This window comes from Equus asinus, chromosome 8 (genome assembly GCF_041296235.1).
Source record: "Equus asinus isolate D_3611 breed Donkey chromosome 8, EquAss-T2T_v2, whole genome shotgun sequence".
Lineage (NCBI taxonomy): Eukaryota > Metazoa > Chordata > Mammalia > Perissodactyla > Equidae > Equus > Equus asinus.
Genome location: NC_091797.1, coordinates 77,495,233 through 77,522,397, shown reverse-complemented (window position 1 = coordinate 77,522,397; position 27,165 = coordinate 77,495,233). Strand labels below are relative to the sequence as shown.

The following is a 27,165-nucleotide window of genomic DNA, read 5'->3' as shown; positions in this document are numbered from 1 at the left end:
TGGGAATTGTCTTTTGGTTGTGACCACACACCAGTGTTTGTAGAGCTTTCTAGCCTACAAACACTGATCAAAGACTGTTTTCTGATTGCTACAGGCTAGACTGGTCTATGTGCTGTTATTTGGTCTTCCTCAAGAGAGGCATAACTTTTATTTACTGCATGTCGGCTGTGAGCTGACTATGGCAGGAGCTCTTTAACACGTTATCTCTGTTCCTCACACCGGCCCTGTGATGTCCATGATGTTATTCCCATTCACGGCTGAAGATACTGAAGCTCAGAGAGCTGCCCGAGGGCACCCTTAGTGCTCCTCATCCTAGTCTTGGAGGTGGGATTCAAACCAGGATCTGACCCCAAAGCCTGTGCCCTTGCCCCGCATGTGTACACTGCCTTTTAAGTCAGAAATGATCATTGAAAACCTTGAAGTGATCTTTGCTGAGTCTGAATACTACTTAGTTACTAGCTATTCCTAGGCTAATAGTTGAGCAAAGCCCCTTAATTAAAGCAAATAATGGCCTCAGCGAGCCTCGTTGCACTAGTCAGTGGGCTTCAAGGAGTTTGGTGGCCTGGGGCCAGCCCTTTTCTTCCCGGGACCTCCTGAATGCCTTCCCTCCCACGGTGGTTGTTGGGCTGGTGCCGCTTAGCGGTGCCTGGCAGAGGTGTAACAGCATTAGCTGCAGGTCGGGCTTCCCTGCTCTTAGAGCTCTCTCTGCTGCACCTTTATGACTTGCGCTTCATCCTTATTAGCCAGAGTCATAGGGACCTGCCCGAAGTGCCTCCGTCCTCAGCCTTCTCCCCTACAGCTCGTGTTTTCATCCTTCAGAGCTCTCAGACATGTCTTCTCTCCCTGGATGCTTTTCTCATTCCCTCAGCTAGATGTAATCTGATCTTCCTTGCTTTTGTTTTTACTGGTGCATGTTTATTTTGTTTTATTATAGCCCTTTATCTTAAACCTCTTCAAGCCTCCTCCCTTACCACAGTCACTACCATTTGATTTGAAGTTGCTGTGGGCAGGAAATCTTTTGCTATTTGTAAATCCCTTTAGCTCCCTTTTGTCATCATGTCTTGCATATAGAAAATGTTTAATAAAATGTGTTGAATAACTTTAATATTAAATGTAAGTGTAAAATGTAGTTCTGACTGGATTTGTATAGTTTTTGTCGTCCCTCCCATAAGGGTAACATGTACTTGGTAACATGGGAAAGCATGGAAAAGAAAAAGAAAAAATTGTCCTATTACTCAGAGATCATTACTTCATTGAACAACATGTAGGAAAAATATAACCAGTGTTCAGAAACTAAGGGACAGTTCTCCCCCGGCAGGCTTATTCAAAGGAATTATGTTCTCATTTTAAAAAAGGCGCTTTTGTGCCAGGGCTACATGTGACTCCTGACCTCTCCCAGAGGGTGGTATTTTAGTAAAGGCCAGCTCTCATTTTTATGGAGGGGTGAAGAAAGCAGAGGGTAAATAGTATCCTCTTTGGGGTTAGGTCAAGGATATACGGTTTAATTGTCACAAATATTAGGTTAACCTTTAAGACCAGAATTCTAGATCTAATCTTATAAAGTTATAAACAGAAGGAAAAATTTTCTCTTAGCCTCAAAGGCAGTACAAGTAGGCACACATCAGATAGTTGGATTTTAATTGCTGTTCTTTCTTATTTAAACATTAAATTATTAGGTGTTCTACATATAACATTTCCTAATATCTAGAAACTAATAGAAGCCTTAGCTTTAATAGAAGCCCTTAATTCTGTAACACACTATGGGCCCTGTCTCTACGATTGGTAATTTACAGTGTGTGACCCCCCCCCCCCCGAGACGATTTGTCTGTTGCTTCCTCCTGTCCAAAAAGCTTTGCTACCAGCATTTAGCATTTGAGGAAGATACTGTTGCAGCCCAGAAAGGAGTGAAGTGACTTTTCTGTGACTTCACCTTCAACTCTACAGTTTGTGTGGCAGGAAGGCAATGATTCATACCCAAGTCTATAAGATACCCATGGTCCCCAAGCCACAATTGAGCCAAAACACATCATTCCACATTAGGTATTTGGTATTTAAACAGAAGAGCTAAAGTTAGAAGAAGAACATTTTTATTTTAAAAAGGTGAACTTTGAGTTTCTTTGCCCTCACACTATCGTTTCCTAATCCTCTTAGCATTTTTCACTGCTTTTTGGGACAAAGCAACTGCTGGAAATTACCATCTCTAGTTAGTGGAGTGTTCTGGAAAATAGGTGTGTGTATGTATGCATGTGCATTTTAATTTGATTAGTTATTAAATGATTTCATGGGGCCGGCCCTGTAGCCAAGTGGTAAAGTTTGCCCCCTCCGCTTCAGCAGCCCGGGGTTTCGCTGGTTCGGATCCTGGGTGCAGACATGGCACTGCTCATCAGGCCATGCTGAGGCGGCATCCCACATGCCACTACTAGAGAAGGACCCACAACTAAAATATATACAACTATGTACTGGGGGGATTTGGGGAGAAAAAGCAGGGAAAAAAAAGATTGGCAGCAGTTGTTAGCTCAGGTGCCAATCTTTAAAAAAAAAAAAAGATTTCATGTGTATTAAGCTAGAAAGGGAATAACTCTTTTGTTTGGAATTCTAAAACATAAAATTGACCATTTATTCCTGCTTTGAGGCCATATTTGAGTTTTGTTAACTGTCTTGGACAGTTCCATTTCTTTAGCATTTGGGTCCATTTTCACACATTTTATCACAGGGTTGAATCTTTCTTCCTTTCCATCCTTTGAGCTCCGTTGCCTCAGCTTTTGAGTTAGCAGTTCTGCTTAGAGACCTTGAGCTCTTGACGTAGACGAAGTCTCTGGAGAATCGGAAGACGCGAGTTTCGTTGTGATTAATGCAGAGTGGTTGCAAAGGGAATCTATCACTTGCTTGTTAAGGCAGGAAGAACATCATAATCTGTATAATTTCACCTCTAGAGAACTGAAAGGACTGTTAGTCAAAGCAAATTGTACTTTTCTGAATAACTCAACTATTGAATATATTTTTTCAGTAATCCTGCCTTTTGTTCCCTTTGGGATAATTATTTGCAGATACAACATTTCACAGTCCTGAATCACAGGGGAGTGTTCTTATTGCCCAAATAGTTGAGGTTTCAGAAATGTTGATACAAATGTGATCTGTTGCATTTGATAGAAATTGAGTTTATACTTCGGTCTCCTTTTTCTCTGGTTATCATGTTTCATGTTGTGATGTTGTAGACAGGCAAGGCTGGCTGTGCAAACGCTAGATGATAGTCTTTGAAGAAGAGCCTCTGCATCTAAACAGAAGCGGGCCGCAGCACCGAGCTGAATACCGCCTGATCGCTCGTCCTTAGGGGGGCGCTCGCTGCGGAGCGTGTGAAACCAGATCGCTCCTCGTGCACCGGGTCTCCTGCTGCTCTTCTTGCTCAGCCCTTGTGGTCCAGCCGGATTCTTACTTAGTTTCTTCTCCGGAGTTGCAATTCACTCTCAAGTACCCATGCTAGTAGATAGGAGATGTGTTTCATTGATGGAGAAAAATCCCTGTAGAACCATCTTGCTTCATTAGTGTGAAGCCCGATGTGGAGTGCTTCAGGACCATCAAAGATGCAAGGGATAAAGCTGTTACCTTTGGTTGCTGCTTAATGTTTGAAATTCTGCCAGAGCCTATGTTTGGATGAGATCTGCCAGATTTTTCTTCACTGATGCTTATATTAAAATTGAAATTTAGTATTTGCTTTTTGGGCATTACTTTCTCCTGGAGAATGTTTGCCTTGCCACTAATTGCATGTCAGTCTGAAAGTGAGTGTGGCAGGAAGGGTTTAGGAGGAATGGCAGCCTCATGCCGATGGCTGATAAACGGAGGACAGTGCTGGGGAGACTCAGGCTAGTGTTAGCTTAGTTCAGTGTCTTTCAAGGTGAGCCTTTTGCAACTCCACGGTTAAGTGGCCATATGCAATTGGAAACATAAGGTTTTTAAGCTTCCACAATTTCAGCTTACCAAGCCTTTTTTCCTTGAACTTTTGGCCTAGAACAAAGCTATTAAGTAAAATTCTGTTAATAAAAAGCTAAGTGATTTCTTAAAGTACAGCAAAATTTTGTTTTCATATGATTATAACTAAGGCAAAGACAAAAATGTGTTAATTAGAAATGTGAAATTGGGTGTTACTTTAAGAATTTTCTTCTTATAAAAAGATACATTTAAATGATGGGATACACACCAGGATTATTCTTTCTCCTCTCTTAACCCTTCACTTTAGAAAAAGTCTATTGAAAACTTAAAATATTATAGCAAACAAAATTTATATAACAAAATATTGTATAAAATTATAAATATCATAAATATTTTCTAGTTGATTTCCCACTTCATAAAACTGACGTTTCCACATAAATGGTACAACTAAAGGAATTTTCTGTGCCCTGTAGACTCCTCTCAGCCTTTTGCTTAGCTATTTCAGATATGTAACCAACCATTATCTTAATCTGTTAATGGTTTTAATTGGATTTCGGGTCGAAGGAAACACTTAAGCTAGACCTGTGCTGACAGAATGTTATTAATGGAGACATAAGATGATTACAGTGAATTAAAGGAAATAGCTTCTATATTCAGTGCAAACTCTTTATCTTGGCGTTCAAAGCCTTTCCCGTTATTAACTGAGCCCACCTTTTCAGCTTCACCTCTAAAGAAATTATGTCATTCTGACAAACTAGATTACTTGGCTGTTCCTTAAACTTAATCAGTTATCATATCTGTGATTGTAATTTGATGCTTAGAGTAAGATGCGATTAACAAATGAGCTATTTGGCCAGGAATTCTCGTTCCTAAGATAAGATCCCCCTAAACTCCTTGAACTTATTACTTTCTATACTCTCCCTCAGCATCTCATCCACCCCTGTGGTGTCAATTCTGGGTCTTTGTCAAAGGTCTCTCCCCAGTTGCCTTCCCAGCTGCAGACTCAGAGTTCCTGATTTCATGCAGAACATTTCCACAAAAATGCCCTGCTAGCACCTGAAACTCAGCAAACCCAAGACAGAATTCCGTATCTTCTAAAGGCATTGCCAACTGGAGAATCACCTAATCAATACTCATTCCTGAAATCCAGGAACCTATTGATAGAGAGCCCAGGTGTCCGTATTCATCCCTTTGTATTTCTAGTGATTGTCTATTCTACTTTTCTCATTACCTCTAACCTCAAATCTTGGAGTTAATGCCTGACCTCTAACCTCTCCCAACCCATTCTCTCCACTGCTATCAGGATTATTTTTCTAAAATATAGATTGGATTATATCACTTGTACCCAGAAACCTTGTTGACTTTTTATTATCTATAGCAGTGCTGTTCAGGAGAAATATACTGTAAACTACATATGTAATCTTAAATTTTTTAGTAGCTACATTAAAGTAAAATGAAACAGATGCAGTTACTTTCAATTAATATAGTTATTTAACCCAGTATATCTAAAATATTTCAGCATGTTCAATATAAAACTATTACTGAGATAGTTTACCTTTTTTTTTGGTACTAGGTTTTTGGAATCCAGAGTGTACTTTACGTTTAACAGCACATCTCAATCCAAACTAGCCACATTTCAAACTCATAGCCACATGTGGCTAGTGGCTCCCATATGAGACAGTGCAGGTCTGGAGCAGAAAGCTTAAAGTTTTTGGACCGCAGTTCTGGGCCCTCCACAACTTCAGCTGCTGCCCTGCATATTTCAGCTCCTCCCCTCTCAGGCAAGCCCCAGCCGCACCTAGCCATCTGCCATCTTGTCCTTTCATTACTCTTCTCTGCCTGTGGAAATCTGACTTACCTTCCAGGGCCTAATTTGAATGCCACTTCCTGAGGGAAGGCTTGCTCCATTCTCACAGAGCCCTATAAGCATTAACTGCTTGCTCTGTCGTAGCATTTCTGGGAGCTCTTAGTCCAGTTCTGTGTGAGTGAGTAGCCTGGCCACCCACCAGAAGGTGAGCTGCTCAGAGGCAGGATGGGTCTCCTCGGCCCTCAGTTTCCTAGTGTTCACTGTAGCCTCGGTTTGCTCTTAGGAATCATCTTACCCTTTGCTATTTGATCTCTTTGAGATCTTAAGCAGTCTCTCCTTTACCAGTTGTTTTCTTTACCCCTGAATGAAATTTCCCTTTATATCCGGGTTAATTCCACTGCTTGAAAGGTGCTTTCTCTCTCTGTGGATTCAAACTTTTGCTTATGCAAGAGACGAAATATTCATTTCCTTCTAGAAATAATTGCCTAATATGAATTAGATTAGGTTTTAAATGTACGTGTGGTAGGTTATTCTGGTTTTAGCCTGATTCTAATCCCAAATACGACTCTTCCTATTATATAACTTGTTCTTTGTAAGTAAATTATATATGTATACTTAGGCTTTTTTTCCTACAGCCTTATTGAAAAGTTTATATGCTTTTTGACTCTGTTTTTTCCCCTAAAGAGATTTGGCCAATGGAATTTTGCCTGGGTTCTTTTTCCCAGATAAAAGCAAACAGGTGCTTTAAGGCTTGCACTCCATTCTGGGAGAAATCTGATTAAATGTTGAAGGGCGGTGTCAGGTCAGACTCTGTAACCTGCTGACAGATAACTTAGTGAGTGCCAGGATTGACTCTCACCGTATCTCAGGTTTTAATGGTTTTCTTGTGAAGGGTATTTGTAGATGAAACCAGTTGGTATTTAAAGTTAATTGTGGCTCTTAGGTCAGAGACTGGTTAAGAAGAAACTCTTCTCAAGCAGGCAGTAGTTTGGAAAGAAAGAATGATTCATCGGAGTTGCAAGGATTATAATTGCATTCTGGGTTTTAACACAAATTGTTGCATTTAAAATCGTGGTAAAATCTTACCCTTAGTGAAATAAGAATTCCTCAAAAGAAGTTCCTATCAAACTATCTTAAATTCTCTTAATTTCCAGATAGCCTCACAGCTGCTTAACAGCACAGAGAGAAGTGATCCTTCTTCCTGGCAGGGGGGAGCTCAGTGATCCCTGATGCTACCTTTTCCCTCCCCCGCCCCCTCCGCCCCGCCGCCGCTGTCCCCCGTCCAGTCCACCTGTGAGTCCTTTTGTCTCGCTGGATCTGAAACCCCTGTGCTCTGACTGCACTGCCACCATTTCACAGCTCAGCTACTGACACAGACTCCTGACTCATCCCTTTTTTCCACTCATGCTCTCCACACAGCAGGCAGAAGGATCCTTTTCCTTTCTTATTATCATTGTTACTATTTAAACTTTGTATACTGGAAAATTTCAAATAAATATCAAAGTAGAGAGATGAGCGTACCTCTCATTCAACTTGTTATCCATTCTTGGCCAATCTTGTTTCATCTACTCCTCCATCACTCTTGCCCCCTATTATTTTGAAACAAATCCTAGATGTCATATCTTCTAATCAACTAATTTGGAATTGCCCCAAAGTGAAATTTTGCTTATTGGTTGATCACAAAAAGTGAGGAAAGTTGCTGCCCCAATAGTGATAAGTCATTTGTCACCCTCTTTACAGTCTTCCAATTCTATTCCTCTTATTTTTTCAGGATGTGTTCCATTTCTGTTTGATAAATGCCATCACCAGAAAAATAGAGTTTCATGCATCCACTTCACGTTCAGCCAGGTTTTCAGGGACGCATATATAGGCACTCTCCTACTTTTGTACCAAATATGTTCTTTAAAATGTGTGTGAAAGTTGAGTGTACAAAAGATGTAAATGTGTATGTGGGGAGGATGTTTCATGCTCAGAAAACCTTAAAAATTATAAGATCCCTGGGGCTGCCCCAGTGGCATGGTGGTTGGGTTTGCATGTTCTGCTTTGGCGGCCTGGAGTTTGCAGGATCAGATCCTGGGCACAGACCTACACATGGCTCATCAGGCCATGCTGTGGGGGTGTCCCACATACAAAATAGAGGAAGATGGGCACAGATGTTAGCTCAGGGCCAATCTTCCTCACCAAAAACTAAGTGAATAAATAAAATCCCTAATTTAATATTTTTATTATAAAATACATGCTCATTGTGAAAATAAAATTCAAATGATATAGAACAGTGTGAAATGTAAAAAGCTAAAATCTCCCATTTGCTCACAGATCACTTTCAGTCCTTTATTTCCAAAACAGTTGCTATTAACATTTCTTATAGAGTCTTCCAGAAAGGTTCATATATTGTCATTTAAGGCCTTAGTATATGTATTTGACATTTTCATCCTCTGTTTGTTTGAATTTACTGGACAGAAGCTGATTTTAATGTTGAATAACTAGCTTGGTGTTTTGCAGGGAGTTGAATAGGAGATGCTGTGGTGTTGACTTTGATGTCTTACTCACTTTCTTGAACACTAGTTTCCTCTTGAGAAAGGAGTCTCAGGCAGACTGTGAACTCACCAAGAGCTCTTTGGACCCGTGAAAAATCTCTGTACCAGCGCTGTCCAACAGAAATATAGTGTGAGCCACACATGGCGTTTACATTTCCTCGTATTCACATTAATTAAAAATAAAAAGAAACAGGTGAAATTAATTTCAATAGTGTATTATTCTCTTTAGCACATTATATCCAAAATATTGTTTCAATATGTATTCAATATAAAAATTAATGAGGTATTGTACTCTTTTTTTCATACTAAGTTTTCAAAATCCAGTGTGTGTTTTTACTTAGAGCACCTCTCAGTGTGGATCAGCCCCAGTTCAGGTGCTCAGCGGCGCGTGTGGTAGGGCTGTCGCCTTGGGCAGCACAGCCCTGTACGGGACAGTGCTTGTCTCTGAGGAGGAGGAAAGGGGAGGGGATAAGCACTTCAGTGACTGGACAATATGTGATGCTTGCTGCTTTTGGTATTCTTAATCATTGCCAGCTCTGGCTCAGTTTTATCATCACAAGCATCAGCACTTTTTAAAAAAATCAATTTTCCTTCTTATAAAGTACAACAAAGATTAATAACTCAGATACTTCTATACAAAGATGATAATTCTGCTGAAGTTGAATTCTTGGCTGGTAGGCAATGCCACCCTGTGGCAGCTCACATGTTTATTCATCAGTATATGAAAGATCAAATTCTAAGTAGAGAAAGTGGAGTGTTAGTGTAAAATACAGTAAACTTGAGCATTTTTCGTTCGGAATTGCAGGGTAAATATATGTACTAATTTGTAGTAAAATTAACTGTTGGGAGGGGCCAGGGGTGAGTTCCTGAGAAGCTGGTAAGAACATCCTTTAAATGTGATTATTTTTTTAGGGGTCGCAGATGGTGTAGGAGGATGGAGAGACTATGGAGTTGATCCGTCTCAGTTCTCAGGGACTTTAATGCGGACGTGTGAACGGTTAGTAAAAGAAGGACGGTTTGTCCCGAGTAATCCCATTGGAATCCTCACCACGAGCTACTGTGAGTTGCTGCAAAATAAAGTACCTTTGCTCGGTAAGTAGATATCCTGTGTGTTTTCCTCTTTAAAGCCCAGGAGATGGTTAACAAGAAAACCACTTACTGGCTCAGCTTTTTTTCTCCAAGGCTCTTCCTATTAAGCAGAGTTTGATAGAGAAGCTATGGAGTAACCAGAATACTTAATACTTCCTGGAGAGAATGTAAATAGGTACAACCACTTTGGGAAACAGTTTGGAATTACAGAGTAGAGTTAAACGTGAGCAGATCGTATGTCCCAGCAGTTCCACTTGTGAGTCTATACCCTAGACTAGAGAAACTCTTGCACATCTTTGTATCAAGAGATAGGTACAAGAATGTGCATAGTAGCATTGTTTATAATAGCAGAAAACTGGGAACAACCTAAAAGTCCATTTATAGCAGAAAACCACATTTTGAAAAGGAACAACCTAAAGCTGCATGCAGTGTTCAGGAACATGCTGAAGGAAGAGAGGACATTGCAGGCTACCACCTAACAGTCTGATGCCATATATTTCAAGTTCAGAAACATAAGAAAGTAAAACCAATTGTTGGGATTCTAAAATAAATGATAAAAAAAGAAAGAAAAGCAAGTGGTTGTATAATTCAGGATAGCAGTTCTTTCTGCGGGAGGAAGAATAGGGGTGGGTCCAGCAGGTAAAATTCATTGGATTACCTGTGGGGAGTTCACGATGCAGACAGGCACCCCAGGGTGCTGGTGGTTAGCTGATTAGTCCATGAAATAGCATGGCACCAAACAGATCCCTGTTAATCTTGCTTTAGAAAACTTACAAATACCCAGTGTTGGTTTATCTGGTATGCTAATGGAGCATCTTTTGGCCCAGCTTCTACATTTGTTTGTTAAATGGTTTCCTGGGAACTTGCCCAACAACTTACCCAGCCTTCTAAGCAGACTCACAGAAAGGGTGTTATTAAATTTCTGCTAATTGCCAGCATCTTTCTGCTTACTAGAAGGCCTTCCTTGCAGTTGCCATCCACATTTAAAATCAGCCTCTGCTTAGTGTTGATGGAGATCCCCGCATTGTAGAATCTTGCCTGCAATTTAAATCCTTTGTAAGAAGGGGGGTTCTTTTCATCACGCTGCCGTCTTCTGTCTTCACTGTCTTCTGTCTTCTCCCTGCGGTGATTAATCATCTTGTTTTCCTTCTAAGTGAAGAGAAAACTTGTCTTGAGGTTTTACTATACCGCTTTGTCTTAATCCACTATTTTGGACATGTAATCTGGAGCTTGCCTGGCACAGTGAAACATCCTAGTTTCTATTTCTAGCACCTCTCGTCAATTTGCCATATGAGAAACCACTTAACCTCTGACCCCCTTGCTTCATATGTTAAACTGAGAGATCTTTTTTCCCCCTCTTCTTTTATTTATTTATTTATTTATTCTTCTCCCCAAAGCCCCCCAGAACATAGTTGTATATTCTAGTCATAGATCCTTCTGGTTCTGCTATGTGGGATGCCACCTCAGCATGGCCTAATGAGCGGTGCCATGTCTGCGCCCAGGATCCAAACCAGCAAAACCCCGGGCCACTGAAGTGGCGTGCACAAACTTAACCACTCGGCCACGGGGCGGCCCCTGGAGAGATCTTTTTTGTGAAAAGGAACAACTTAAAGCTTCATGTATTAACTCAGAAACATGTTGTTGGAAAGAGGAAAAGTAGACATTGCAGAATACTATCGAATAGCCTGACACCTAGCAGAGAGCCTGTCAGCACAGATTCCAGGGGCCTGACTCTTGCATGTTCCCATGAGCCTCCTGCCGACTCTGCCCCATGCATTTCCTGTGACTTGGAATAACCAGTTACAAAACAACTATCCTGATTTTGCACTTTGAAAGCTTTATTTTTTGCTGTGTTTCTTCTTTATCCCTGCTTCCCTTGTATTCACCCTCATCTAACTGGAAGATCTTAGTAAAATAAATGTAAGGACATAGAGGTTTCTTACACTGAGTATTATAATTACTTTTTTCTCCTAAAAGACACATTGAAATAATCCTTCTTTACCATGTTTGACACCCAAACACTTCTCTCTCACCTATCACACATCGCTAAGTTGTTTGTAACTAAACTCAAGCATATTTTGGCCAAGACAGGCTGCTGAATTTTACTGAAACGCAGATATAATTGCAAATAGTGATAACTTTACAAGATTAGGTAATCCTTTTTTTTTTTAAATCCAGCGATTGCTAAAAAGCCTATAAGACAATTGTGAGATATAGTAAAGGGCAAGCTCATAGCTGGAACCACTTACTTCTTGAGAAGTTCTATCTGCGTTTAGATCTGGGTTGGCATCACCAGCTAATTGTGGACATATATTTCCTCAGAAACCCTTAAGTGGATTTAGGTCTTAAGGAGCCAACATATCTTAAGAATTTGAGGGGTCAGTCCTAATAAGGTTATCCGTTTCTCTCTTTGCTGCACAAAAGGCTTAGTCGTAGTTTACAAAATGAGGGGCAGGGTGATAAAAATATCTCCATTTTCGCGTGAGGGATTTGCTTGTGCCTGTCCGGATTGGTCAGTCGTCTGAACATCCAGCAGGGTCCTTCTCAGCACTCTCTTCTCTTCTTTGCCTGCTTGTTCCTCTCCAAACACATAAGAATGATGAGCTTCCCTCCGCGTCAGGCTGTCGGGGCCTGCGCCACGTGCACACGTCAGTAACTGAAGGGCAGAGGAGGAGCGTGCGCACTCCAAGCCCAGAGGATCCTGGAAGGCCGCGCTGGCCTCCAGTGGTGCTGCTTTGCATGGTAAAGCTCTGTCATTCTCGAGGACCATTCTGCTTCCAACTCAGCCAGTTACTGCCATAAGGGTAGCAAAATGATAGCTTGGGTTTGTCAGTGAGTAACGATGAGTCAACATGAGTCCTTCCTGCTGCACAATTTTCAAGGCTGTGCTACTCATCTGTCATTTTTCGTTCTCAGATTAATGCCAGCAGCTTTCAGAAGATCTTCTGTGTGGTGATTCTATTGATGACAATGATTGGAGTTTTTGTGCATTGAGTTAGCCAGAGTGATTGGTGACCTTAGCTCTAATGTAACCTTTGGAGCAGGTCATCTGACGGCATTGCCGGTTACATCACTGTTTTTCTTCTCTTTGACGTGTAATGGGTGGGGAGTAGACAGCTTAGCATTCTAAGGTCAGGTTAGTACCCATGCATGTACTGTAGACAGCAAGGAAACAGAATTTTGAACATTACGGTGAGACAAATGCTTATATTTAGGTGTTTTTAAATTAAGTTACACATTTTCATTAAGGAAAAAATAATAACAAAAGTTAAATTACCAATAATTCCACTAAGAAAAACTCTGAATGTTTTAGTGATCGTGCACCCTGATTTTTCTGTGGCTGTTTGTGCACAGAGCAATGGTAACAGGAATTCACTCTACTGTGTGCTCACGACAGCCCCACGAGGTAGGTCTGTAGCTACTGTTACTCCCCGTTTTGTTAGGAAGACACGGAGTCCTAGAGAGAAGCAGCGACTTGCCAGCAACCAGCCAGCTAGAAAAGGACAGCGTGCTGGGTTTAACACAGCTGCTTCTACAGCCTGTTTATTTTGCTCCTTTTCCTTTTTAACTGTCAGCAGTTCAGATTTTCCTACTGTTGCTTTTTGGCACAGTAAATGTCGCCCTCTTTGATGTGCGGCTCTTTAAGTGCGACATTCTTTTTTGTTTTAAGGAAACTTTAATACTAGTTTGTCATCTGCTTGTTTCGCTTATGTGATAACTTAAGTGCCCTTTCCTTTTCAAATATATTTCTATAACACGATTTTAGTGGCTATCAGATAGCTAACCCGTATTACGTGTTATAAATGTTTGACATGATTTAACTAATTTTATCCTCACAAACAACTCAATGAAATAGTTACTGTTATCCCTATTTTTAGAGATAAGGAAACTGAGGCACAGAGAGGGTGAGTAATTTGCCCAAGGTCACACAGCTAGTAAGTGGCAGAGCCAGCATTCAGACGCAGGCAGGCTGACTCCAGAGTCTATACTCCTGAATATTATATGATAGATAGTGCATAGCCTTGCTTGTATGAATGTACTGTAATTTATTTAACCAATCCCTTAATTTCACATGTTGAGGTTGTTTCCAGTTCTTTCTGATCTTAAACAACTTTAGTTTTTGTCCTTAAGTCTTGTTTGCATCTCTAATTATTTTCTTAGAATAAATTCTCACAAGTGGAATTGCTAGATGGAGGGATATGTACATTTTTCAGGGTTCTAGTGCCCTTTAGGGAGATTGTTTAGTTTTACTCTCTCACCAGCACGGAATGAGAGTACCTGTGCTCCCTACACTCTTGCCCACGCCGTGCATTATCTTCTTCTGACTCTTTGTTAAACGAACAGGCAAAATGGTTACTAGTGTGATCATCATTGTTTCATATGCGTACAGGCCATTTACATGTATTTCTTGGTGAGCTGCTTATTCTTCTCTTTTGCCATTCTTCTGTGGATATAGGTTTAAATTTTAGTACTTGAAAGCAGCCTTCCTAGTTGTATGATCAGCCTTTCAGTCTGGGGCGGGTCGTGCAACTGTGCTGCAAAGGTACGTGGGAGCTTTTTGCTGTCTGCTTGGAATGTGGTTTTTTCCTCTGGACTTTAGTAGTCTCTGTAAAGTGAACAGGTTGATTTCACAAGCTACCTGGGAAAGTAGGTCTTGTTACTTCATAGTGAGTCAGTCTCCAGTAAAGTTCTTCATGACCTTAACAGATGGAAATCTGGTTAAAAATTGTAGTTGTGTGCCCCGTCTTAAATGCCAGGGAATTTCGTGGAGAAGGCTTCCTGCCACTGACTAAGGAGAAGGACCAGGGAAATGTAACATTCTCACTCTGGCATTTAAGTGTTAAAACTTAATATCTCAACAACACGCTTCTGAGCTTTTGGCATAGATTATAGCACTGTTGAAATGAAATAGTGTGGTTATATAGCAGCCATTTTTATTGTTTTTTGCGTCTGCAGATGAAAGAATTCAGATCATTAGTGGCTCACTAAGTGTCAGGTTACTGTTGACGTTCATTGGCAATGTGGAGCCTAACTAAGAAAGGTCCTGTTTAGACAAAAGAGATTCAAATTGTAGCATGTTTCTCTTTGAGGTGTTGTGATAAAAATGTGTGTACAGAGTAGACTAGGAAGAAGAACTAAGTGGAGATGGTTTTTGTTTCTAGGTAGCAGCACTGCCTGCATCGTGGTGCTGGACAGGACTAGCCACCGCTTACACACAGCAAACCTGGGCGATTCGGGCTTCCTGGTTGTGAGGGGCGGCGAAGTTGTGCACCGATCGGATGAGCAGCAGCACTACTTCAACACCCCATTCCAGCTCTCAATCGCACCCCCCGAAGCCGAGGGAGTCGTCTTGAGTGACAGGTAATCTCCCCTCTCGGCCACTCGGTGTGAGCAGCACATGGCTCACCCACAGCTTCCCCCCCATGCCCCTTAACTACAGTGGGCATGGGCGTTTTTCATTCTCATGTGGGAAAAGAAGGCACATTGAGAACGTTCTCTCCAGGAAGACCTTCTAGTTTGACTTCAAAAGATATTTTGCTTAAACTTGATATTGCAGCCTAGTTGAATTCTGATAAACTCTCAGTAAGAGCAGACTATGAAAATACTGTTTCAAGCTTACAGATCATCAGTTTTTCATCCAAGGCTACATGGCACATACAGTTGTATTTGTTAACTTGTGCAGGAGAAATGCGTCATTGCTCACGTGTGCTATCGCTATACGAGACTTTGCATGTGTTACCAGGGAAGCGCGTGAACAGCCGGCTGCTAGATTTACCAGAGTAACTTCCTGGTTCCCCGGGCCTCCTATTGCATGCCTCCCATAGAGCAGCCCCTGCAGAAGCTGTCCGGGCAAAGTTAACTCGCATGAAAATGAACCAGAAATGGTCTGCGATATGGTCTTTGGTGATGCTGTTGAGGTATTCTCTTTTTCTTCTAACACCTTCATTCAGTTCATTTTTAAATTGTCGAGAACCTTCCAAGATAATCAGTACTTTTTTGAATCAACTTTTACAGTTTCTCTTTTCTAAGATCCAAGTACAGAGTAAGGCTAAGACAGTCTCAGATTTCACTGCCTTTAGCAGCCTTACAGGACCTGGCGTGAGCATTGTTGGCGATTCATAAATGTTGTTAAACAGATAATGAACCTTTTGTAAAAAAGAGAAGCATTCCAGCAAGTGCCTGTTGTCTCTACTTAATAGTTCTTATTAAGCCAGATCTTAAAACTAAGATAAAATGATTATTACTGCCATCTTTTCAGCTAGAATGAGCATAAAATATAAGGCGGTATTCGGTATGGCCTATCTGAGGTCTACTGTGGACTCCCAGCGAGAGGGAAGCATTTTCCAGTTTCAGATTAAGGAAGACTGCTATAACTGGGGGACTGATTGATTGTAGGCTTCCTCAGTTGTCTGTGATGCACGTTAAGATCAGCCATATTGGAGTGGGGAGGACTCAAATCCCTGGGGCCTTGGTTGCTGTCAAGCTCAGCTAACTCCTTTGGAGAAGAGTATTTTACTTTTCCTGTGTTTGACTCTTGTAGTCTTGGCTTCTGAGCGCTAGAGTGGCCCTGCCGGATCTGGCCTGCTGTCTTTGGGTGGTCTGGTTAGGGCAGCACTTGGCCTGGCCTGCCAGCAAGGTGGAGGTGGCTTCCCCGGGAGCCCAGGGACAGCTTGCTAGCATGTGATTTCAGCTCGTGTTTCAGCGCAGTCAGAAGTTTCCAGCAGCACAGTGTGTTCAGTCAGAATGGGCAGAGCTGCAGCTGGCGGAGCACCAAGCTCAGGGGTGGGCGTGTGGGGAGAAGACGACGGACTGTCCAATGGCAGCGAGGCTCTCACAGGCCGAACAGCAGAGGACGCTCCGGGGAAGAAAACCTCAGCATAAAATGGAGCTACAGTGCCAACCTGCTCACTGATCCCAACTTCTAGAATCTGATTTTTCCAAAGACGGAGCAAATGTGAAGTGTCTTGTATTTCCTTTTACTCCACAGAAGAAATCGACCTGGTTTCCATCAGTTTTTTAGTGTTCTTTTCCCCTGCTGTTTGTTATCTCTTTAGTTAGTTGTCTTTATTATCTATAAAATATTATTTTACCCATAACTTACAGGTTTTCCTTTAGTAGCTGTTTTTACAAAGTATTGATTGTATAATGTGTGAGAGCTCGCTTGTGCCTTGCCAGAGCCCATCACAGAACGCTTAGCTGTGCTGCTGCTTTCTTCAGCCAGGAGAAGATGAATGAGACATTTTCTCAGTGCCCCTGGTGTGAATCCCCAGCAGGCACGGCCGGGTTGTTTGTTTTTATATTTTCTCTTCATAAATTTTATAACATGTTCCTTACGCAGGTTTTGAGCTTTCTCTGTCAAGTTTAGGGTGGTTTGGTTCTGGTCCCTCCCTCCGGGGTCAGTGTGTGAACTTTCTCCTGGCTCTCGTTCCCTGATGACAGGTGAAGGCAGCGACGAGGAGCCCCCTCACCTTTCCCTCACTTTCCCCCCTTTCCTTGGAGGCCTGCACGCAGTGGAGCTGGCCTTGGAGTGGCTGGGAGCCAGCCTCTGAGGGGCCATAACTCTTTGAATACGTGGTCTTTCCTCTTCTCCCCACCTGGAGTTATTCTCCCTTCTTGTCTGTTTTCATCAGGTGTTGTCAGAGAAAAAAATCCATCTTTTTAAAAGTTTTACGCAAAAACATGTAGTGAAAAATCTACCTCTTGCCCCTGCCCCCAGCCGCACGTTTCTCCTCAGGGGCAGCCACCGTGACCTGTTTCTTTGAATCCTTCCAGTTTACTCTCTGCCTACAGAAGCATCTCTCTGGATCTTCCCTGCACGCTGTCTGCACCTTGCTCTTTTCATTAACAATATGTTAAAGAAGTTTTCCCCCAATTTGGAGGGTCAGTTACTTTGTTTCTTCATTCCTTTAGTAATTCAACAGATATTTCTTGAAGACCCACCATGTCCCAGGCACATTAATAAATAAATACCTGTGCATGATGAGCACTTTGTAAGCCCTGGGAGACACACTGTCTTTACTCTGCCAGAGTAAGTATTACTTAGTAATACTAATATGGTATTACTTGTAATTACTAGTATTACAGTAGGAAATACAACTGTTTAGGTATTTCATATGAATTAATTTTTACAGGATTTGCATGCTCTCCTGCATGGCGCTAGTTGTTCCACTATAACGCAGCCTCCTAAAAGCCAGATTCAAGCCTGCAGGGAAACTGATGAGTGGAGAATGACTAAGAGAGGAAGGAATTTGGCTCTAAAGAATTAGGAAATAAAGACTCATTTCCACTAGGATTTTTAGAGGCACGTTAGTATCTGACTCATAGAAGAACCCACCCTCCTTTAAAGCACGTGATTAATCAGCAAACTCAGTTTTACTTGGTAGTTTCAGTCGAGCTTTCTAAAATTTATATCAGAGTTTTCAATTAATTTTTGTCAAGGTTAGGAATTTCAGAATGACTTTTTTATTATTGACTCTGTTTCTATAAAGCAGTTTTTCTTTCAAGTCTCATTACATTGTAACAGAGTGCCCGTTGGAAACTTTGAACAGTATCTCTAAAGGGCTCTCTTAACTTTGCCCCTACCCTGTCCTTGTCACAGCCCAGATGCTGCTGATAGCACGTCTTTTGATGTCCAGTTAGGCGACATTATCCTGACGGCGACAGATGGACTCTTTGACAACATGCCTGATTATATGATCCTTCAGGAGCTAAAAAAGTTGAAGGTAATGAACTCAGAGGTTGGCCCTTGGAAACAGTGGCCCTCTCCGGGCAGCTCAGCTTTATGGATTTGATTGCATTACCTCTTTCTGTAGTTTTGGAAAGGACTGTCTTGTGAATTTAGGAAAATAATAATAGTTCTAATCTTTCAAGCAACTGTAAATGGAAATATTCACAGTGGGTGAACTCGAGAGTAAAAGAGGCTTCTCACTCAACCCTTTAGTAGGGTGGTAAAGGTAGGAAAAGTCCAGATGAGGAAATTTCTTGTTTGTATTTTTAGTTGTATTTTCATGACGTTGGCTCCTGGTTGTCTTTTTCTCCTTTTATTCTCGTAACAAGCCCAGCAGGGGTTGAGGCTGGGAAAGATGGGAAATCGTCATACCAGAGCCAGCCAAGGGCAGCAGGCCACTAGGGGCCTTGACATGATCTGAGCTGTCACCAGTAATGATACAGTTCACACTCAGCCCATACAGAGAGTGGCAAGAACTGAAAACCAGCCTTTCTGTAGTCTGCTGGCTTTATAAAAGTACTAACTCTGGGAAAAATTAGTCTTTTCTCATGTTTTTACCACTAAGCAGTATGACTTTAAGTTCTAAACTTTTTTTTTAAAGATTTTTTTTATTTTTTCCTTTTTCTCCCCAAAGCCCCCCGGTACATAGTTGTATATTCTTCGTTGTGGGTCCTTCTAGTTGTGGCATGTGGGACGCCGCCTCAGCATGGTTTGATGAGCAGTGCCATGTCCGCACCCAGGATTCAAACCAATGAAACACTGGGCCGCCTACAGCGGAGCGCGCGAACTTAACCGCTCGGCCACAGGGCCAGCCCCATAAGTTCTAAACTTTTTAAGCAATATTTTCCTTACCTGTAAAATGGGGCCGGGGGGTGGTTACAAAAGACCCTCTTTTATGGAGTTGTTGGTGAGAATTAACTAAGATGGTGCGTGTGAAATCTTGAGCACCGTGCCTCGTCTGTGGGGGTCAGTAAAGGTCAGGTGCTTACATGAACTGGCACTACGCGCTGTATCCCTGCCCTTATGGAGCTTACATTCTCGTGAAGGAAGACAGATAATACAGAGAAAGGAATGGATGCTATAATCTTGGTGGTAAATAAGAGGAAAAGCAGGGTGAAGGAATAGAGAATGGAGAGGGCTGCTATTTTAGAAAGATTGGTCAGAGAAGGCCTCTTTAAGGTGACATTGAAGCAGAGGCCTATTATTATTTATACTGAAACTATTCCATGTCTTAGAGTGTTAGAGCTAAAATGGACCTTGTTTCCCATCCCCGTTTTACAGATGAGGAAGTTGAAGCAGCAGGGATAAGGGTATGGCTCAAGAATACACAGCTAGACAAGAATCTTTCATCATGATATAAAATTCTAAAGGTATTTTCAGTAGGGCGACTGGCAGCTCTTACTTGGAGAGCAGACTGGGGTTGGCCAGGGGTGCGCTCCTAAGGAAGGAAACTTTTGCGGTCATCCCTGAAGTGCTAGCAAAATCCGCCTTTTCAGTCTCATCCCATTTTAGCAAGAATACCGTTAAGAATTTCAAATGGGAAAAAAAGCAAAATTGAAAATCGAGACTTCAGGGCCCAGGGCCACTCTGGCAAAGGACTTTCTGATTGACATCTTGTGCAGGCAGCACTGGTGGTCTCGTTCATTTTAGTCAAAGTGTAATGTTTTAATGTCTTCTCTATCTGGAGTAAAACTTAAGTAAGAAACTGTGGTTAGATCAATGTTACTGTCTTAAAAAGTGATGTTTGCAAATGTCCTTGCATGCAGAAGTCCTGTGAAGCAATGCAGTAAGAATAACTCCCTCGTCCTTTCCCTTAGAATTCAAATTATGAGAGCATACAACAGACAGCAAGAAGCATTGCTGAGCAAGCTCATGAGCTGGCCTATGACCCAAATTATATGTCACCTTTCGCACAGTTTGCATGTGACAATGGACTGAATGTGAGAGGTAAGCACTCTTTAGGGAAATCATAGGGACTAATTGGGCACATGGTAGGATGGGAGCCTTCCGGGCTTGGGCTGAGGTGAACTAGAGCACTGGGGTGAGACTGCCGGGGTGTCCTCTCCCAGCTGTGAGCCCACGGCAAGGTCAGCAGGCCTCAGCACTGGAGGACAAGAGCAAGTGCATGTCATCATGTCTTCCCCACAGAGGATGACCTTCAGAACTGAACTTCACTGGCTGCAGAGGCAGGCAGAACCTGAACCCTTTATTGCCACCGCTGCACTGCTTGGACCTGAGCCCAAAAGGCCTCCGAGTTCTGCCTGGAGGGCCTGGACATTCCTAACCGTTTAACATTCTGCCCTTCATGGGTCTGACATTTCACTTCTCCCTTCCTCTGGCTCCGGGGGACTTGTTGACAGTATTTGCCAGCCAGATTGCCTCAGCAGGTCTTGAAGAGGGAAGCAGTGTTAAATTGTCCTTGCCTAAAGAGGCCTTCTGTCTCCTGAGCGATGTGTAACTTTGGGAGCGGGCCAGTAGCTCAGTCTTAGGGCCGGGATGACATGTTGGTGCTAGCATATCGGAACTAGGAGAGTGGGTCAGTTTCTTGCTGATACAATATTATGACATGTAAAGCATTTCTTAGCCCTCCAGGAAATATTAAAATAGAAAAAAGCACATGCCATAGCTGTTTGACAGATTTAGAATACAAGGCTATTCCTAGTTTCAAAACACTGGATATGTTTGTCCAAATTAGGATTATGGGTAGAAGCATGTAACCTTCTCGTCCAGCAGAATTTGCCCTAACCAGATTTCGTCTTTACTGTGATTGCTGTAAACAGAGGATATGGTGGCCATTTAAATGGAGCGTCTGTTGTAAAGGAGCAGGGAAGAGTTTTCTTTTTAAAGCTTCAATTAAAATTACATGTAATTCCTTGGTGTTTTTTAAACTATTTCTCCTTATCAAATCTTTTTTTCTTTTTTCTTCTAGACTATACTGACAAACCAAACCTGTCTGAATTGCAAGCATTTGTCTCCTAGCACTTACTTAGGCTTGTGTTTTTGATTGACTCTTCCTTTTGAGATACATGAATACATTTTCATTTTCATTTTAGGTGGAAAGCCAGATGACATCACCGTCCTTCTTTCAATCGTGGCTGAGTATACAGACTGAGTCGCCTAGCTGTCAACTCCTGCCTTTCCTTTCATCACCCCAAATTCTCCCCTGCCGTGTGTGCTGATCCTGCTGGCGGGACCACGTTTCTTTGCCACTGATCTCAATGGCCAGTGATGTAAGCCTTTGCCTGTCTTTTTGAGACCCTGTTGAGATGTATGTTGAGAACCACTACTGTCACTCGCTGGCTCATGTCCGCCAGCAACATTTGAAGAGAATCAAGATCTGAAGATTGGCCTTTGCTTCTCATTGTCCTTTCCATGATGGGATGGAGGTTTTCAAAGCCAAAACGGGCAATTACTTTTCAAAAATGGTTGAGGTATTGAAAATGAGTGATGTTGGTAAAGTGAATTCAAAATCACAATGTGTAAAAGTGATTTTAAAAGTCTAACACAAATTGTATGTTATTGTACAACTACTAGAAACATTATTCATCAAAAGAAATGTTACACGTGTATTATACAAGTCTTTATGATTGGGTGTGGCTTTATGTTTTCATTATAAACTCCTATTTTTCAGGGGCTTATAATTCTGCTCTAAAACATTGCTCTGGATTATGAAATCTTGATCCCAGGAGCTTTTTTGTTAGACACTTGAAGAAAAATTCAGTTTATTTCTACGGAGGCAAACATTTCATGGTTTTTAAAGGATGCTCAATTGTGTGTGATTTCAGCGGTTTGATTAGTCCATATCACAGGCTGGTGGCCTGGTCTGCAGGAGGGGTAGGGAGATTCCTCACCAAAATGTTTTAATTGAAATACTACTCAAGATTGTAAAACTCCTCAAAGCCTAGACATTTCATGTTGTGGCTGAAATTCCTCCCAGCTGTCTGCAATGATGCCCCTGTGTGGGAGCTCTAGGCCCTCGGGCCTAAAATGGGTTGAGAATGGACAGCTGTAACTTTGAATTTTGTCGGCTTTTGATGGTCATGCTACCCCTGGTCTTACTCCCAGACCTTCTATTAGTAGCTTTGCTTGCTGTAGAGCATGCACCAAATTCAGGGCGTCCACATGGAAAGAGCACCGTGGGCAGTGGCAGCGGCATGAGAGTCCACGAGGAAGACTCCTGGTGATGATCTGACATTTGCATTTGCCCTCCACAGAAATTTAGCGGTTTCTGAATCAAGCTTAATGTTTACAGTTTCCAAATAGCCATCTTGCAGTGTGTAGTTCCTTATAAAACTACCCCACATTCAATTTTCCCATTATCTGCAAGCTCAAACTTATTTTTAAGGTTTGTGTACAAGTCGACTGCTGTAAAGATATATATTTTTGGGTCAGTTTTTTTCCTTCATTAACTTGTTGGTAGAAAAATATATATACTTAGAAATCTTTAAATTAAAGCCATGTTTTATATCTAAGTCAGGTAACGTTGGTTGTATAGATGAGAATGCAATTAAACCTGAGGAGAGTCTAGAAAGTCTCTTTCTCTAAAGGAGATACTTACTTCCTGGTTTATTGCATTAAGACTTATGTTTGAGGTTACCTCAACTTGTTTCAAAAGATTTTGTTTTGTGAATTTGTACTGTATATTTGAGTAACTGTCAAGCTTTTGTTTTATTTAAAATTGTTTAACATGTACCATGTACATGTCATTACTATATTTCAATGCATCATGCTTGTAACAGGCATTTCATTTATAATAAGAATGAGTTATTCATTTGTAAGCCGTTCAGTAATTTATCTACTATTCCTAAATTGGCATAATGTTAGATATCTATTTTAAATCACCTTTAATTACATGTCAGAATGCCTTAATTACCCTAACTTGACACAACAGAATTCTTTGGTAGAGCAGACAGGGGCGGGGCGGGAGGTGGAGGGAGACTTTAAATAATGCGAGCCCATTGTGCTACGAGAAAACACGGAAGCGTGAGTGGCAAGTGGCGGGGTATTTATTTTGCACAAACTATTTGCAGTCTCTGTGTATTTAAAAAGTAAAGAAAGTTGCATCCAGAAGGGTTTTGTGGGAAGGAATACATTTATACTTGGGCTGACGACTTTAGTTCTTTTGCTTGGGTTTTGAATTATTTCTGGTCAGAGGTATATGTATCCTTATGACCTGGATATATTTTGCATTAATTTTCCAATGCCTACATTTAATTCCTGGTAAGAGCAGTGCTGGTCAAGTCACTGGCTTTTCTCTGCTCTCATCTAACCCATCAAACACAATCTTTGTAAAGCTAGATTGGTAGTGGTTTACACAACTCATTTAATCAACTTAATCTTTTTTGAGAAATGATTGTTAGAAATCAGCAATGTGTTTGTTCCAGTGACATTGAAAATAGTGGGACAAGAATTGAGTTTCACAATGGAACTGACTTTGGACCTGGCCTGTAGATTAGTGACACAAAATATTTTCTCTATTTTCTTTTTTCCTTGTCCTTTTTGTGTTATGCACTTAATTTTATAACCGCTGGGGGTCATGTGGAGTGCTACTTGACAAGTAACTCCTTCCACTCTCAGTGGTCAGAGGCTGTGTTTGGACCCATACTGGAATTTTCTAGATCACAGGACCCAAGTCTCTGTGGGGTGTGACTGAGATATACCACTTGGTGGGTCTGATTCTTAAACTTGATGTGTGTGTTAACTGTATTTTAAATCAAGCAGTATAAAAGACCACACACATTTGCCTCATGTAACGGACTTTTATAACAAAAGAGAATTTGGGTTTCTGATTTACAAATGGCAAATTATTTATCCCTCTCTGGATGCACCAAAGACCAGTAAAGTTTATAGCTTTTCCATCTATATTTATAAAGCAATACTGTATTATAAAAATCAATATTTTTATCACATGCTTGAAATTTTTATTTTGTTCTGTTTTAAAATGTGCACTCTAAACATATCAGAACCTTATTTCTTCCTGTGAACTTAAGCTGCCTGCGCACAAAAAAATTTATCGAACAGATATTCAGTAGAGGCCATAGGCTCTTAAAAACTGAAAGAAGAAATGAGGGGGGAAATTTGTCCCGAATTACTGTACTGGCTTGACATGGTTGATGGGTACTAAATCACAAAAGCATCCATTCCAGGTGTGCATGTCTGGGGGTTGGGCTGTGTCTAGATTAGAGACTAGATTTCAAGCTCTGCGTGATGGGAGGGCATGCTCTCCTCTCGGCTGCTTTTGTTCTGGGTAGAACAGTAGCCTTCAGTACCACCTGCAGTACCACCAACCTACCACAGCAAGTAACAAGGCAGGAATTGGGGGAATTCCGGAGTCAGTTTGGAGCGTTGTGGAGATTGTAAGCAGGATGGGCTAGAACTGTAAATGTTCGTACTTTGGAATAAGTTCATGTTCCTTGTCACCTTATACCAGCTCTTTGGCAGAAGCTACAACATCCAGTTTCCCTGGAAACTATCACATTTTTGCAATTAATACATTTTACAATATTAAAAAATCAAAATCTGCTTATAAAGCTGAGAATATGAAGCAGAAAACATTTGGATTCTGTTTGTAAAAAAAAATTAAATTCATTGCAAAATTGAACTTCTCAACTAAAAAGCAAAAGTGTCCATGTCAAAATTTTAACTGTTAGCAGGTCGTTTGTGGCAAAGATGGCTAAATATTGAAGTAAATTTGAATTGTGTATACTAATGAGCTGCTTTTTTTCTGTTGAGACTATCATTATTTGTCTTACCCAAGAGGCAATGACCTGAATTGGATGTCTGAAATATAACTTATGCAGGAATAGTTCTGTAAATACATTTAAATAAACTGTAAAGATATTTAATAAATATAGTATTTATACTAATCTGTGTCCTCCTTTTAATTCGAATATAACTAAATAAGATACCAGCCCTTGACACTGAGTTTGTTGGTCTCTGTCAAGTCCTCATTTCTCAGCCTCGTAGTGGAGCGGTGACCCCGTATCTCTTTGCCGTCATTTTCTGTCTTTCACTGGTTTATCCACCTTAGCTCTTTTTCACCAGCTGGTTTACTACATCAGTGCAGCTTCCTCAAAAGTTCATCATAATGGACTGATTATTGAATGTAAAATATATGTTTTCCCAGCTAAGGTGGCTTTTTGCATCTTCCAAATGCTATGAAGGGAAGCCACAAAAAAATCTGATGTCATTTAAATTTAGTATTCTGTATCCAAATTCTAAAATCCAAATTCTACACCATTTAACAATGTAACTATCTTTTACAGACCGGTGCTGCATCCAAGGATTACTGATGATGCCTTCACAACCTAACTCCCCCTGCCTGTTTCAGTGAGTGAACCAGAAACTTGGTCCTCAGCAAGGAGACCTACAGTTACGCTTCTGTCTAGATGTTCTCTGTGTAGTCATCTGCGTTTGTTAGGAATGTGTGAAAGTCATTGTTAACCATCAGTGTAAGCATAAGATACATCAATTTTTAGTCTACAGTGTGAATGGACTTCTTGAAATTATGTGGGCATTGCCAATTTCCACAAAAAGCTTGGTGAAGGCCCATTTTCATTCACTGAGGAACATTTTGGGATGAACTTGAGTTTTTATTAGGTTATTGTGGGTAGTTCTGACTCATTACTAAGGTACAAGAGCCAAATTCGTTCTGGTTTTAGTTAGAACTCGTTCACAGTTCTAAAGTTTAGTAATCCACTCAGCCACCTTTGTTTATGAATTCCTCACAAATCTAAAGTACAGCTGCTTGCCAGTTAACGCTTCCTTGTGACTTGATGGTTTCACAGAGACAATGTTACAGAAGTCTAGTCTGTCAGGTTATAATTGACTATAAACAGGTTTGGGGGAGGGAGGGAGAGGCATGCATCATAAGATATTACATAATGATGTTTTTGTGCCAAATTTTTTAGTCTGTTTGTGCAGGTAAGAAGCTAATTCTTAAAGGGGAAAGAACAGAGAGTCATCTTCCACCTCACCCCACTCCAAACCCAGGCGCTCTTGGCAGTGGAGGTTGCCGCTCTGTATCAGATAACACAGAAATAAACTTTTGGCATCACTTAACATTAAATTCTTTTCTGATTCACACTGCAAAATTTAAAAATCACATCTGAAAATCAGAACCATTTAAAGCTATAAAATAAAATTTTACAATATATAAAAAAACTCCAAAGTGAAGGGGGGTAGCTATATATTTTTATTCTTGACCTTTTTTCCAAGGGTTATTTTACTTAAAATCTTAAAATAGAAAAAGCAATGGACAAAATAAGTCATGGCATTACATGAGTAAAGATTGCATAACTTTTTACTATGTCTGGAAGTACCAAAATGAAATGTTTGTAATCAAATACAAAAGACCTGACTACTCATCACAAAACCACAAGCCATGCTGACGCACTCCACACGGCTGCCGAAGAAAGTTTCACTACCTTGATAATACTGGCAAAGAAGCAAAGAAAATGCTAAAGTCCTAGTGTGAACGTGCATTGAAGAATTCTAACGAGCTTTTTCCCTGCACAGAAAACCCTTCTGCGTCCCAAGTAGCATAATGGATTTAAAGCAAATTACATACACTTGACAAGCAGCTATTTCTAGAGATGGTTGTTGTGCAAGATGATGTTCAGAAAAGCAGAAGCCCATCCTCCATTTCAAGGAAGCCCAAGACAATATCTTTAGACTAAGTGTGAAAACATGTTTGAGATGCAAGTGAGCTAGTGAATGGCTTGGGGGCCAACTCAGTCATCATTAAGTGTTAGAATGTGGAAAAACTGCCATAATTCACGTCCTCTTCACTGTCACTTGCTGTTGCCAGACTGTCGAAAGGGTGGCTGAAGTGCTGGTCAGAAGAAACTGCTCCAAAGAACATGCAAGAAAACTGGAGGGAAAAAGGTAACTGCACTTTATTCAAAGCTAAAGTCAGTGCTCCGTGAATGCTCCAGGTGACAGCCCCTTTTCAGAAACCTGGCCAGTGTGGTCTCCCTGACTTTGATGGTGATGGTTCATGCAACACCCAGAACTGGCCGACACATCCTAAAACGCAACCCTTCCTGACTTCAGAGGCACGCAGCTTGGGATCAATG

The 27,165-nt window shown here is 41.2% G+C and overlaps 2 protein-coding genes across 9 annotated transcripts in view; one reads left to right on the top strand and one right to left on the bottom strand.

Moving 5' to 3' along the window:
• The window catches only part of PPTC7 (protein phosphatase targeting COQ7), a 35,883-nt gene extending 10,929 nt beyond the window's left edge, over positions 1-24,954 (top strand). Inside the window, exons 2-6 of the mRNA XM_014858685.3 lie at positions 9,184-9,363; positions 14,523-14,721; positions 17,960-18,083; positions 19,906-20,035; positions 21,142-24,954. Coding sequence (XP_014714171.1) covers positions 9,184-9,363; positions 14,523-14,721; positions 17,960-18,083; positions 19,906-20,035; positions 21,142-21,200 — 692 coding nt within the window. The 3' untranslated portion in view covers positions 21,201-24,954. The remainder of the gene's footprint in view (positions 1-9,183; positions 9,364-14,522; positions 14,722-17,959; positions 18,084-19,905; positions 20,036-21,141) is intronic.
• RAD9B (RAD9 checkpoint clamp component B) overlaps positions 2,074-27,165 on the bottom strand; it is a 64,541-nt gene continuing 39,449 nt past the window's right edge. Inside the window, exons 11-13 of one of the 8 annotated variants that reach the window (XR_011505327.1) lie at positions 10,240-10,509; positions 8,285-8,381; positions 2,074-4,013 (exon numbers count right to left, since the gene is read on the bottom strand). Coding sequence is in view for 6 of the 8 variants with exons in the window: in XM_070516026.1 (XP_070372127.1) it covers positions 10,258-10,509 (252 nt within the window). In the remaining 2 variants the exon portion in view is untranslated. Of the gene's footprint in view, positions 4,014-8,260; positions 8,382-10,121; positions 10,510-12,357; positions 12,516-25,021; positions 25,244-26,693; positions 26,961-27,165 lie in introns of those variants that run through there. The other 7 variants (XM_070516026.1, XM_070516025.1, XM_044775885.2 and 4 more) reach the window with 7 other exon arrangements.